The sequence below is a fragment of the Saccopteryx bilineata genome, chromosome 2 (assembly GCF_036850765.1).
Source record: "Saccopteryx bilineata isolate mSacBil1 chromosome 2, mSacBil1_pri_phased_curated, whole genome shotgun sequence".
Lineage (NCBI taxonomy): Eukaryota > Metazoa > Chordata > Mammalia > Chiroptera > Emballonuridae > Saccopteryx > Saccopteryx bilineata.
In genome coordinates, this window is record NC_089491.1 from 34,290,459 (window position 1) to 34,304,982 (window position 14,524).

General features: G+C 50.5%; 1 protein-coding gene across 1 annotated transcript in view; it reads left to right on the forward strand.

Annotated features, from left to right (window-relative positions):
- GABBR2 (gamma-aminobutyric acid type B receptor subunit 2) overlaps nucleotides 1-14,524 on the forward strand; it is a 394,966-nt gene that overhangs the window by 108,522 nt on the left and 271,920 nt on the right. The window contains exon 2 of the mRNA XM_066256664.1: nucleotides 2,314-2,451. Within this exon, the coding sequence (XP_066112761.1) occupies nucleotides 2,314-2,451 (138 nt within the window). The remainder of the gene's footprint in view (nucleotides 1-2,313; nucleotides 2,452-14,524) is intronic.

Consider the following 14,524-nt stretch of genomic DNA (forward strand, 5'->3'; position numbering starts at 1 on the left):
AGTAATATTAAAAATTTTTTTTTAATAAAGTCAATAAATAAAAAAAATATTTTTAATTAAAAAATAGGAAGAATGATTTCAGATAATTTTAGAAACTATGTTAGGGCAGTAAATAGGATGGCCAGTTAGTGAGTGACTGGGAGTGGGGCCCTGGAGTGAAGAGGGGACAGTAATGGCTTCGCTGAGGAGGAGGAAGCTGTGCTGAGACCTGAATGATGAAAAGCAGTGGGCCATGTGGAGAACCAAGGAAATATTATTCCTGGAATAAACAGCAAGTGCAAAGGCCCACCAGAGACAGGAAGGAAATTGCTTTCAATTTCAAAGAACAAGGAGGAGGCTGGTGAGGCTGTACTGTGTGAGCAAGGGGAGAGGGGAGGGAAATCAGGTCAGAGTGAGAGGGAGGGCTAGACCTCCCGTCTTGCATCCATTTTGATAAGGAAGGTGAAGAATGTCACACCAAACTTGTAAATAGTACAAAGGCGGTCATTATATAGATGGCCTAACACTCAGGGCCTTTTCCAACAGCCCCACGGGAGGGCCACCTAACTGGAGGAATTTAACACCCAGATGTCTTATAATTCTCTAAAACTGGTAAAATGTGCTGGTTTTTAATCATTTTCTTTTCTGTCTTCCTGTAGGACATTAATCAGTTTTTGTATCTAATTTAGCAATCATCTATTTCTTATTTTTTCATTCACTGTAAAAAAATCCCAGTTTCTTAAATTTTCTTTTGAATCCACTTTCTCACCCTGCAGACACTCCTGTTCATGAGCTAAATAAAGGGGTGACATGTAGCCACTATGGATTTCATGAGAATGATGTGTTTAAGCTTCTGAGAATTACATTCTGATAAGAGTTTGGGTTTTAAGTGCACAGAAAGCAGAAGAGTAAGAGGAAGTAATTTATGTTTTACAAAGGACCCTCCGACTGCTAGGTGGTGAGTGGGCCTCACTGGGCCGCAGGGACGCAGAAGCCCAGTTAGCAGCCGGAGTCTCTGTCCAGGGGAGAGATGAGAACGTGGCTTGATGAGAGAGGTGGAGGTGGGAGGTGGGAAGTGAGCGTACTCACCTCCACCGGTCGTGGACAGTGGTCCTCGTTCATTTCCATGGTGGATCTCCAGGATCTGCTGTCGCGGTCAGTTCTTCTTTCTCTGTGTGAGCTCCTTGGCAAGGGCTGGGTCTGACTTTTATTTCCTGAGCGTCCAGCCCCGGGCTGAACCCAGAGCCATGCTTGGCAAGTGTTTGCTGAACAAATTCTTCTCTTTAGATTCATCCCCTTCTCTTCCTCCTCCTCCTCCTCCTTTTACTGTTGTGATAAAGTATACGTAACATCAATCATACCCGCTGTTAGGTGTACATACAGTTCGGGGGCAGTGTGTACATTCACAGTGCTGTGCCACCATCACCACTATCACCACCATCACCACCATCACCACCATCACCACCATCACCACCATCACCACCATCACCACCATCCCCCTCCAGAACTGTTTCACCGTCCTAAGCTGGAACTGGACTCAGTAAACGCCAATCTCCCCTCCCCTCTCTTCAGCCCTGGCGACCACCATGTTACTTCCTGCCTCTGTGGATTTGCCTCTAGGTACCTCATATAAGTGGAATCGTGCAGTATTTGTTCTTTTGCAGTTGGCTTTTTTCACTTAGCGTCATGTCTTCAAGGGTCATCCATGTTGTAATAGATACCAGAGTTTCCTTCATTTTTAAGGCTAAATAATAGTTCATTGTATGTATCTATCGCATTTGTTTACCCACTCATATGTTGAAGGACATTTTGGTTGTTTCCACCTTTTGGCTGCTGTGAACAATGCTGCTGTGAATGTGGGTTTGGCAATATCTGCCAGAGTTCTTGCTTTCAGTATCTAGAGGCGGGATGCTGGTTCTTAGAGTGATTCTGCTCAACTTTTTAAGGGACTGCTCCCCTGTTTTCAGCAGCAGCTGCACCATTTACATTCCCACAGCGATGCCCAAGAGATTTGATTTCTCTACATCCTTGCCGACATTTGTTATTTTCTGCTTTTTTGGGGTAATAACCATCCTACATATAAATGACCATAGAAGGGGGAGACCCCACTGTGAGGCATTTGGGAGCCAGGATGGGGGGCGCCAAGATCAGGCTTCATGGAGCTCACAGCACGGGCTCAGGGCTGGCTTAAACAGAGATCCCACCAGCGAGGGAACTGAAACCCGGAAGGTTTCCCAGGAGGCAGATTTGTTTGTGTGAATCCACTGTTGGACCCTTGCCCCTGAGGAGAGCTGGTTCTAATTTGGGCTTTTCTTTCTGTATGTTGCTCCCCAGTGTGATAATGCGAAAGGATTGAAAGCCTTCTACGATGCAATAAAATACGGGCCGAACCACTTGATGGTGTTTGGAGGCGTCTGTCCGTCCGTTACGTCCATCATTGCAGAGTCCCTCCAAGGCTGGAATCTGGTACAGGTAAGTTCCAAGCCACTTTCCATTGGGGGACTGTCTGGACTGACCACCAGTCTTTTTCAGGAATGGTTCCTCATCCAACATGGTTCCCAAGTTGCCTGGTTTAGGCCCTGGCCCATCCTTTTCTGGTAATTGCACAGCCTCCCACTGGCCTGACCTTCTGGCCCACCCTGGTGTGGCCACCACAGTGGCTCTCTAACGGGCAGCCCTAGCACCAGCTCGGTGTGTTTGAAATCTTTCAGTCACTCCCTATCCTGACTCAGTGCCATCAGTATCCTGCCAGTCTGCTGTCCAGCGTCACCTCCTGTCCCTGCCACATATTCCGTGCCTCAGCCTCTAGATGACCCACCTTTCCCAAGATGCACCCTGGACCTTCAGGCCTCAGAGCCCTGCACTCTCTGTTCCCTTAACCAGATGGTCTTTTATTCCCTATCACACCCCCGCCCCCTGAAATTCTGTTATCCGCTAAGACAGGGGTCCCCAAACTTTTTACACAGGGGGCCAGTTCACTGTCCCTCAGACCATTGAAGGGCTGGACTATAAAAAAAAACTATGAACAAATCCCTATGCACACTGCACATATCTTATTTTAAAGTAAAAAAACAAAACGAGAACAAATACAATATTTAAAATAAAGAACAAGTAAATTTAAATCAACAAACTGACCAGTATTTCAATGGGAACTATGGGCCTGCTTTTGGCTAATGAGATGGTCAATGTACTCCTCTCACTGACCACCAATGAAAGAGGTTCCCCTTCTGGAAGTGCGGCGGGGGCCGGATAGATGGCCTTAGGGGGCCGCATGCGGCCCAGGGGCTGCAGTTTGGGGACCCCTGCGCTAAGACTTCCTTTCCCCTGGGTTAAACCTTTCCTGGGACTCTTGGCCAATTATTTACTCTTTATAGTGGCAAATGTTATGCACTGTCAAACGTTCTACCAGTGAATGTGTGGTCTGTTTAGGTAAAACTCACCAGAGCTAGAAAGTGCGAGAGAGAAGAGTGTAGAAAGGTGTGACCACCTGGGATGAGTGGTTGCCTATGCACATGTTCTACTTCTTTACTCCATCCATCCATCCATCCATCCATCATCCATCCATCCATCCATCCATCCATCCATCACCCATCCATCCATCCATCCATCCATCATTCGTTCATTCATCCATCCAGTAAATATAATGGGCAACTTAACTGTGTGCCTCGAATTTTGTTAGACACTGGAGATATAGTGCTAAACAGGACAGGCATTATCCCTGCCCTTTTGGAGCTTACATTCTAGGAGGGAGGCAGGCAGTAAGAATATAAACAAGTAATAACACTTGTATAATACGTATGTCATGTTTAGTACATAACAGACACTGTTCTGAGAACTTATATGCACTAACTCATTTAATCCTTATAACTGCTATATGTTATAGGTACTATTATTATCCCCATTTTATAGATAAGGAAACTGAAGTACACAAAAGCTAAGTAACTTGTCCCCAAACCCACAGGTCATAAGTCATAAAGCCATGATTTAAATGTATGCGATCTGCCCATGAGGTAAGACTATGGTAGGCAACTGGGCTGTGATAGAAATAAGCCGGGTGATGGGATGAGTAGCGACTGCCGTGGGGCACTCAGATAAGTCTTCATGGAGCAGGAGACATCTGAGCTGAGACCTGAAGGGCAAGGAGGAACTGGTTGGGTGAAGAGTGTCCGTGTTTATGAGTGGAATGGCAGATGTAGACAGCCTGTGACAAGAGCAAACCTGGCATGTTCAGGGACCAGAAAAGAGGGCAGTGGGGCGTGGTGGGTGGGTTGCCGGCGGGTTGAAAGTGAGAATGAAGAGGTGGGCAGGAGCTGGACCATGCGGGGACCTGTTTTCACCCTGCTTGCTCGGATTGCCTGAAGACCTCTCTGAGTCTAGCCCCGGGTGCTGGGGGGGGAGGGGGGAGAGAGGAGTGGTGGGAGCCAGTGGTGTGATGAGGGAGGGGGGGGGGTCCTGGGGAAGGGCCACTCACTCAGCCCAGGGGCAAAGAAGACTTCTGAGGAAAGTGATGCTGAGCTAGCTATGAAGGAGGAGAGGGCGTTGGGCAGCTGAAGAAGTGGAGGGGAGCACGGCTGGCAGAGGAAGTGGGGTGTGCAAAGGCGGGAGGTGGGAGTGTGTAGGCTTGGGCAGCAGCGAGTCATGAGCTGTGGCCGGAGCAGGTCATGCTGAATGTGGGCAGATGCAGCCGGGGAGGAGGCTGAGCGGCAGCTGTGTGTGTGGTGGTGCGGACCTCACCGTGTCACTGCAGCCAGCACAGCTCAGCGTGCCCTGGGAGCCCGGCTTCTGGCCCTGCGGTGCCTATAAACAGCCGTGAGGCCCTGGTCAGGTCGCTTCCCTTCTCTGTAATTGAGCTTCCTTTCCTGCGTGCTGAGGAGCTCACTACACACCCCACTCATCACTGAGCTGCCACTCTCAGCCTCCGTCTCTCATCTGTAAAGTCAGGGTGGGAAGAGGATTGATCTCAGAGGGCTGCTGTGTGAATTAAGTGATTAGAAAGTGATTACAACTGTGCCTGGCACACTGTAAGCACTGCATGTTCCGGTTGTGTTGTTGTCACCCCGCCCCTTGTTGTCATCTCCTGCTCCTCCGCAGGTGGCACACCCTACTTCTTAGCACTCCTGGTCTTTCCTGAAACACTGTTCTACCCCCAGAGATGTCCCATTCTCCCCATGTCTGGCATGGCGGTCCTACCTATTCTTAGAGAGCCAGCTCACAATGCTGCCTCTTCCAGGAAGTCTTTCCTCACCGCACTACCTAAAGTAATCCTTCTAGAAAATCTTTTTCTGACTTCCTGGTTTACTTCTAGCAGGCATGCACCTCGCCCCTCCTCCCTGCCCCATGCCCCTCAGCCTGTCCCCCTCTTAGGGCTCCACAGATACGAGGATATGTTTAACTGGGCTGTGAGCAACCTGAAGACGGGAGCTGGGCCTGAGTTACTCCTGTTTTCCTGCTGCCTAACACGTCACAGACCTTCCTAGGTGCCCGCTGAATGATCAGAGGGTAGAAGGAAGGAGGAAGGGGTGGCGGGACAAAGGATTGGCAGATGGACATTTTCCCCAGACGAGAGATCAAGCTCTCTGGGAAATCTTCACCCAGAGAGGAATCCTGGGGCCCACTGGCCCTCTCCCCGCCTCACTTGGGCTGTTGGGAATTCTACAAGGAGCTGCGGAAGCAAGCGTGATGTTGGGAACTTCTGGCGTACCAGCCAGAGCTACCTGACCTGAGCGTGAACAGGACAGCCTCCAGCCTAGAGGAGCTGACAGGACAGGAAACCGGGTTATGAGAGAGGATTCTCATTTATTGCTGTGTCACTGATCACCTCAAAATTTAGTGGTTAAAATAATAACAATCACTTATTATTTCAGTATTTCCGTGGGTCAGGAATTCAGGCTCACACGATGACTTCTTGTGTCTGCTCCATGGTGCTCAGGGTGCAATTGGAAGACCTGAAGGCTCGGAGCTGGCATCATCTGAAGGTTTGGCTGGGGCTGGCGGAAGTGCTCCCCGTGTGGCTCCCTCACATGGCTGGCAAGTTGGTGCCGCTCCATGTGGGCCTCTCCATGGGGCTGCTTGAGTGGCTTCCCCCAAAGTGAGTTCAAGGCAGAGGTGGCTGAGATTTTTAGTATCTAGCTTCAGAAGTTATATATCATCACTTCTGTCATATTCCATTGATCATACAAATTAGCTCTTATTTAGTGTGTGTGGGTGGGGGTGGGGGTGGGAGGGGCTACTACACAAACTATAGGGGAAGGTGAAGATCACTAGGGACCGTCTTGGACGCCAGCTGCCATTAACACCTGAGAGCAAGGCAGGAGCTCAGACTGCCCAACGAGGGAGACTTGATGCTGAGCCCCTTCTCTGCTTTGCAGAACTCCTACTCATCCCTCACAACCCTGGGTAGAGACCACCGCCTCTGTGATGCCTTCCCTCATCCCTCTCTTTCTGTGCCTCCCACCCCCAGATCCCAAGGTGAATTAATAGTTTCTTCTTAAACAATGCCTTTTCAAACAGGGGCCATATACCCCAAAGGGGTGAAAATTGGTTTTTATAGGGATAGGCAAAAAAATCTCACTCTTTTTATGTATAATGCATAGGACATACAAGCAATACATAAGCAGATATATAGTTTATCTGCAGTATTAAAATTTCAAGAGTGGGGCAGAAGTGGGAAAAATCGCTCTTCTGGGAGAGTGAGAGTGAGCATGAAGAGGAGGCTGAGAAACACGGTTCTACATTGCTTCCATAGTGCACACGGCATTTACATTTTGTGCAAAATAGTTTATTTTATATCCATTCTTCCCTGCTGGACTGTAAGCTTCTGGTGGCGGGGACTCCCATTCTCTTCATCTTTCAGTGGCTGGTGCTGAGAACAGGGCCTGGCACACAGGAGGTCCTCACTGGGTGCTAAACCAGTGCGGGGGCCGGACACCCTCCTCTGCAGTTTCTCACAGTGTGGACTTGACCATGGGGAGGTGAAGGGCTTGGGGGAAAATGCAGATTCTCAGCCACCTCGGAAGAATCCTCTGCATTGTCGGCAGGCTCCTGGAGGGATTCTCATGCACAGGCTACTGCTGCCCTGGGCATCTGTGACAGGCATTGGGGCGGGTCAGGGGCTGTGTCTGGGGGCACTGAAGGGCTGGACACTGGATGGTGCCCACCAGTTAGAGAGCAGAATCACAGAATGAGCCCCGGGGTCAGGGGGATGTGGGAACGAAGATCTGGATTTCTGCCTCACTCTCCTCTCAGGGACCACAGCCCCATTTATTCTAAGCCAGACTCTGGGAGCCTCCCCACCCCTCCCACCTCCAGGAGGCTGCGCTTGCTTCCAGAGATGCTGGAGGGCTGGGTCAGTGGGTCTGCTGTCATTCAGGGATTTTATGACTCCCTTAGTTTATTCAAACCTGGGCTCCGAAACAGTTTCACAGATGGGAAAAGGCATATAATTTGTGTAATTGAAAAGTAGCTTTGACTTCCCTTTGGGGGAGACAGCCTGGAATACGTAATCAGTTGTTTCCTGGTACTGAAAACTCGGGATGTGTGTGCCGGAGTTGAAAGGCGCCCTGGCGCTGGAACGTGCTCAGTTGAACTTGCTGTGGCCAGGCTTCTGGATTCGTGGTCGCTGCATTGAGAGGCTACTGTTGTTTAAGTCGTGATGCGAGTTCCTTAGCCACTGGGCACGTCAGCTCCTTCAACCAGATTCAAAGGCCTTCGTAGAGGCCAGGGTCTGATGCACAGCCTCTGTTCCTCTCCCATCTGTCAGACCCGCAGACCTGGGAGGACACACCAGGGGTAGCCTGGGAGTCATCCGAGAAGAGCCAGGGTCTAGCCATTGGAGACTGAGCGTGTTCAGACTGGAGAACTCACAGGGCACTGGGGATGAGGGAGGAGTCAGCCTCCAGAGCTGTGTGGCTCTTTGAGAGACTTGGCTGGTTCTCCGTGATGTCGGTGGGGACAAGCAGGAGCAACGGGTGAAGTTAGAGGGGAGCAAGGTTTGCACTTGTGGCTGAGGCACCCAGCATGGAGCGGGCTGCCTGGCTGTGAAGTAGTGTGCTCCCTGTCGCCCGAGATTCCCCAAGCGTCCAGGCTCTGCCAGGCCTGCTGTGGGGGAGATTTAATACATGGAGTAGGCATAGACCGGGCTGGTGGCTCTCACGTCCTGTTGTAAGAGTCACTTACGGGGGTGGGGTAAGAGTAAGAGTCACTTACCTGCTCCTGTTAGTGCAGGTTCCGGGCTCCACTCTGAGGAGGTTCGGGTTAGGGGGTTCATCAGATCCTTCAAGAGCTGGATACCCCATCCTCACCCCTGCTGCTGTATCTGTACCAGCAGCTCAGGTGCTGAAATACAGTTGGTTCCTGGAGACTTGCTAAGACAGGTGATCTCTGAGGCCAGTTTATCTAGACACTGGGACCTAACACGTGCTCTTAGTCTAGAGAACTTCAGTTTACGCTGCCCACGTGGAAGAGTTAGGAGAGGCTGCCACTGGGGCAAATATACATCTTAGTGCTGCCAGGACGAAACCCCAGAGTCTGTGATCTGGCAAGAGGGTGTTCCATTACCTTGCCATTCTTCCGGCCTGCTTCCTGCTCCTATAGGCTGTTTCCTCTGCCTGTGGTCTCTTCACCTGGCAGGATCGTGCTCACCCTTCCCAGGGCAGCTTGCCTGCCCTTCCCCTGGGAAGCTCCGTCCCCCTATGCTCCGTTACCCACGCACCCCTCCCATGGCGTTTGCTGCTCTGGGCCTGCACCCACCCTGGCCTGGAGCTGCTTACGGTCAGTTCCTTGCTTCATTCACCCTTGCACCCTGGGCCTGGTGCAGGCCTGGCTCAGATGCTGAGTGGCACCCGGGAATGTTTGCAGACAGAGTTCTGGACTCCTGCCTTCCAGACCTCCCGCTCATCCCTAATCATGAGGGCAGATCATTAGCGCCTTGCCAAGGACCCAGTGACTCCCCCACTGCAGTCCTTGTTAAACAAAAACGAGGAAGGCCTAAAATGGCCTCAGCCTCAGCCTCAGCCCTCATCTCCTATCTCTGGACCCAATGTTTTCTAACTAAGATGTTTTCTTTGAAGTTTTCTTTTAGACGCCATTAGAATCCTGTCCCCAAGCTCTGAAGGTGGCGTGCTTCTAACCCTGCCTTGCACTATCTTCAAGCAGTACTGCAGCCCTCCTGCCAGCCCAGTCTGTCCTCCTGAAAGCAGGGGGCCTGGGGAAAGCAGGATTCGGAGCTGGGTAGGGAAGACGGAGTCAGGGCAGCGGGAACAGGAGAGGGAGGCCAAGCCCAGTGAAGGAACAGAGAGGCAGCCGGAGGGGCTTCGACCTCCGCAGAGACCCGGACAGAACTCCGTCTTTCACGGGAGTGAGATGATCGCCGCCTCAGCTTGCCGACAGAAATAGTCTAGCTGATGAAAATAAAGTCAGATTCCTAAAGGGATCAGGGGCTGCTTGCAGGAAATCGCAAACACGATTTCGTCAAGAACCGTATCCCGCAGAGCCTGTCCTTTAAAAGGCAGCCGCGGCAGATTAGTATGAAATTGCAGATGCATTTCTCCTGGCATCGTCCCAAGGGCCCCCTGGGCAGCCCACCCTGCCTGCTGGCCTGCCTTGGCACTCCCTCAGGGACCTTGCTGGGAAGGAAGATGCCAGGGTGTGTGGTGTGCTTTCTCCTTGGAGAAGCTCATGCTCAGGAGGGGAGAGCTGGGCACGCAGAGGGAGGACCTTGGCTCTATATTCCTACGAGTGCTGGCATCTATGTCCCCGCACATTTAGGACATGAATTCTGAAAACCCTAAATCATGCTTTGTTTTAAAATTAAAAAAAATACCAAACAGGGAAAACCCCAAATCAAGCCATTTACTATTTACAGAATTATAGCATCACTTGAACTGTTAGTCAATGGCAGTTGCTTCACAGGAAGAGCAATTTTGTCACCTGGCTTGATTTTCTCAAGTGATTATCTTACTAAAGCTCTAGGTTGCCTGAAAAGTCAAAAGGTTGTTACTTAGCTATGGGTTGGGAATTTGAGGTAGGTTCATAGCAAGGCAAAGCTGGTAGGGACTTGGTGATCATTTGGTCCAGTTTCCCCATTATACAGACTGGGAAACAGAGGCCCAAAGAGTGGGTAGGACCTTGCCCAAGTACTCACAGTGACGGCAAAGCTGGGTCCCATGGCTCACTCTCCAGTGCTTTATAATACATACCGGGGTCTTAGTTTCTTTCTCTTGGCTCACTTTTCTCTCTTGGAAAGTGGCAATAGCAAACTAGCCTTCTGTGTTTCTTGCAATGATGAGAATCAGTGAAGAATATATATATATATATATATATATATATATATTTTTTTTTTTTTTTTTTTTTTTTTTTTGTATTTTTCTGAAGCTGGAAATGGGGAGAGACAGTCAGACAGACTCCCACATGCGCCTGACCGGGATCCACCCGGCACGCCACCAGGACCAACGCTCTGCCCACCAGGGGGCGATGCCCTGCCCCTCCGGGGCATCGCTCTGTCGCCTGGGGCAGAGGCCAAGGAGCCATCCCAGTGCCCGGGCCATCCTTGCTCCAATGGAGCCTCGGCTAGGGGAGGGGAAGAGAGAGACAGAGAGGAAGGAGAGGGGGAGGGGTGGAGAAGCAGATGGGCATTCCTCCTGTGTGCCCTGGCCGGGAATCAAACCTGGGACTTCTACACGCCAGGCCGACGCTCTACCACTGAGCCAACCGGCCAGGGCTATATATATATATATATATATATATATATATATATATATATATATATATTTAAGTGCAAATAATTTTTATAGATACTAAAATAGTAGCTGCTGTTACAGTGACAAGGTTTCTTCCGCTAGATTCAGACCTCTGATTGCAGCAATGGGTGTTTAAAAATCACCCTCTGTTTTGCATCAGCAACAAAGGTTGTTTACACTGAAACTAAGATGCCAGGGGCAGGATGGAGGCTCTTGAGCAAGTCACCCAGAGTATACACACGGTGTGCCTTCCAGCCACCATGAGTCAAGTCCCAGGCATGAGGGCATGCAGTCAACCATATCACAGTAACTGTACGATGACAGATGGAGACTGGGTTTTTTGTGGTGATCACTTTTTAAGGTATATAAATGTCAAATCACTGTGTTGTACACCTGAAACTAATATAATAGCATATGTCAACTGTACTTAAATCAAAAAGAGCTTTACATTCTAGAATGGGGGGGTGAATCCAGCAGGCCAGCCCCCATGGTGCCACGCCCTTGCTGTGGAGCAGGTGACAGGGGACTGTGGACTTGACTGAAAACCATTGAAAACCTTTTAGGAATGGCAGTGTGATTAGGCACCGCTGGAAACTTTGCTGTGGCTGCTGTCTAAGAAAGGGAATGGAGGCCAATAATCCAGGGCGGGTCAGAGCCATTTCTTGGCACTGGTCTCCAGAGGGGCCATTTAGCACATTAATAATCTATGAGATGCTTCCACTTTCTAGATTCATAGGGAAAAAAAAGGGAGGAGGGGGAGAAGTAATACTAAGAATATACTCTATGGGTCAAGGGGAGGGGGTGGAGAGACCCCAAGGACCAGAGGCGATAAATGGGCCTTCCTAGTCATGTCATTGGATGCCTGGGGCAGTAAAGCCATTTCTGAGAGCAGATGGAACATCACGTGTGAGGTGAGGCTTTAGTAGCTTTTGTTTTGGTACAGAAGGGTAGGAGGAAGTATGAGCTCTCAGAAGGGATGCCAGCAGTGCCCGTTGATCTGAAGAGGAAGACAGGCGTTCTGTTCTCATTCATTCATTCACTGACTTGTGATCATATTTATTTATCCATTCCCTCACTCAGCAAGTGTTGTGCTGGCTCTATACTCTCCCAGGCTCTCCCCAGCCAGTGCCATTTCCAGTGCCCAGTGCTGCCACCTCAATACAGGCGTACATGACAGAGAGGCAGTTTGGCGCAGTAGCCAGAACAGAGACTAGGAATCCAGAAACTCTGAGTAACTGTCCCTTCTCTGTCTCTTATTGACAAATTGGCAACTGCCTGCAGCCTCAATGAACTCATCTTCAAGATGGGCTAGCTAAATCTGCCCTTCCTCTGGGGCCATTGAGAGGATGAGGCAGGGCAGGGACCGCGGAGCAGCTGCACGCACCTTGCAGACTGGAAGCACCCTACAGAGGTAAGGGCAACACCATTACTACTGGTGCTTCACCGTCCAAGACACCAACCAGACCCTGAACTCCTTGAAGATGTATAGGTCTCCATTTATCTCTAGATTCAAAGTTGTGTGGATGAAATGAACTATCGCAGACCGGGAAGGTGATTTAGAACAGTAAAATGAAAACAGAGACCCTGTCGGAAAAGCAGAATAAGCCCACGGCCACTGTACCAGGCACACACTTTTTCAGTTGGGTTCACAGAAGCAGAGGTGAAGAAGGGCGTGATGCTGTCGAGTGCATGACTGTTCCCCATCTATTCCTGCCGAGAACCCCAACTCATATCTTTCCTATCCAGCTAGTTAAAGACGTAATTCAGGGCTCTGATCCCTCTTCTTAATTCCAGACCATGGTATCTAAAGTAATACCAGTTCTCAGCATGTAACTCAATGGCCTCACTGCTCATGCATCTTTCACCACCTCAACGCCTTTCTGGAAATGTGCAGGGTGTAAAGAATTCATTCTAAATAAATAAATCACTCTCACTACTCACAGCAGAGTGACGCTGCTAGTAGGCGGCACAATGACAGATAACACTGAGTCTGGAACTACTAGTTAAGTCTGGAAAGAACGGGAGAGGGAGTGAGAAAAGTCACTCCTTCCACCACCACCCCCCTCGAGGACAAACGTGTAAAATGGGTATAAAACCTGACCACCTAGGCTTGCTGTAAGTGGGAGAAGTAATAAATGTGGAGCAGAAAGTGTGGACAGGAACGTCTTGGGTCTACCAGGACAAGCTGGTCGACCTCACCAGCCCCTTCCCTGCATCTAGGAGCCTGGGCCTCTGTGCTTGTTAGTGCTCCTGGTGATCCTGCTGCCCAGAGGTGGGCGGGAGCCCCTGCCTTCGCGGATGAGCCACCATCAGGTGGAGACTGGGTGGCTCAAGGTGGGGATGCTCAGAGGGGATCCAGGCATCAGATGAGGGGTTGTAGTAGGCAGTGTTTCCCAAATGGATGGCGGTAGGATGTGGTGGGGGCGGGGTACTGGGTTACTGGTTAAAAATGAGATTCCCAGGTCCACCGGTCAGCATCTCCAGGGAAGAAGCCTGGGATACTGGTTCCTAACAAGTGTCCTGGATAGTTCTCATCACCAGTAAGTTTGAGGAACACTGGTCTAAAGATTCTCTGAAGCCGTGGGGTCCAGGGACTAGCAGCGGCACCTGGGAGAATATTAGAAATGCAGATGCCTAGGCCCTACCCCAGACCTACTGACCCTGAGTCTGAATTTTAACAGCATCCTAGGGATTCTTGCTGATCTAGGATGCCTCTCACCCGAGACTCCTTGGGGCCTCTGAGGGGGAAGGGTTTTAAGGATGGGCATTCAGACTCTGGAGTTGGCTTGAGGAAAACACCTTCTGATTCAGCCCCAAGATCCACTTTGGAATGTCAGAGTAAAAATGCAGGTGCAGACGGTGTTTCAACTCCGGATGTCCCTGTAGTCAGCATCATGGACCATAAGGACTCTTGTCAGACTGGTTCAGAGAGATCGCATCCTACTCAAGCCTATGTCTGACGCACTGACCTGGGAGTCTCTTTGCACCAGCGAGACCACTGGCCCCGGGGTGGCCAGGAGCGCACAGAGGGGACCTGTGGCTCCAAATAAGGAGCAAAGGAAAGAGCACTGGGTCAAAATGAGGACGCCTGGCTTCCCGCCCCGGCCCTGCCATCTCCTGGGTGGGGGTCTTAGACAAACCACTTCTTCTTGCTGGAACCCAAGCATCTTCAGCTGTAAACGTTCTGTTTTCCCCCAGGACCGTGGCAGTGCTCCTGTGAGGCAGTGCTCCTGCTGGCTGCTGGGCGGGGCTCGGGGAAATGACAGGGTTTGTGTCACGGCACAGCACCGGCTGTCCCTCCTGTCCCGTGGGTCTTTTGCCCATTTGTACCGAGTGGCTAAGGCGCTTGGTCAATTTGTAATAATGATAATACTGGGTGTATTTCTTGGGCTTGGGGTCCAATGGGCTGGGTTTAAATCTAGGCTCTCGCACTTGTTGGTGACTCTGGGCAAATTCCGTAGCCTCTCACAGTCCCACCTTCTTACCTGTGACCCTGGGCTGGTTGTAAAATAACCTTAGATGATATTCACACTGTTTTCTGTGCCATGCTTCACATTCCTCCCTCCTGGAGACTCCCATTCGTGGACCAAGGTATCCAGGCAGCCTCTTGGTCTGCCTCCCAGGTAGAAGACAGGCCCTGGCATCTGGGATTAGCTAGCTCCCCGGGACTAGCTGTGTAGCCTCTGTGTGTCCCTGGACTTTCTGGGCCTCCTTTTGTAAAGGGGGAGGGTTGGGCCAGTTGATGGGCCGAATAACCTTGATAATGTCATGTCGTTATTCCCTATTTTCCCCTGTGACTCAAAGCCATC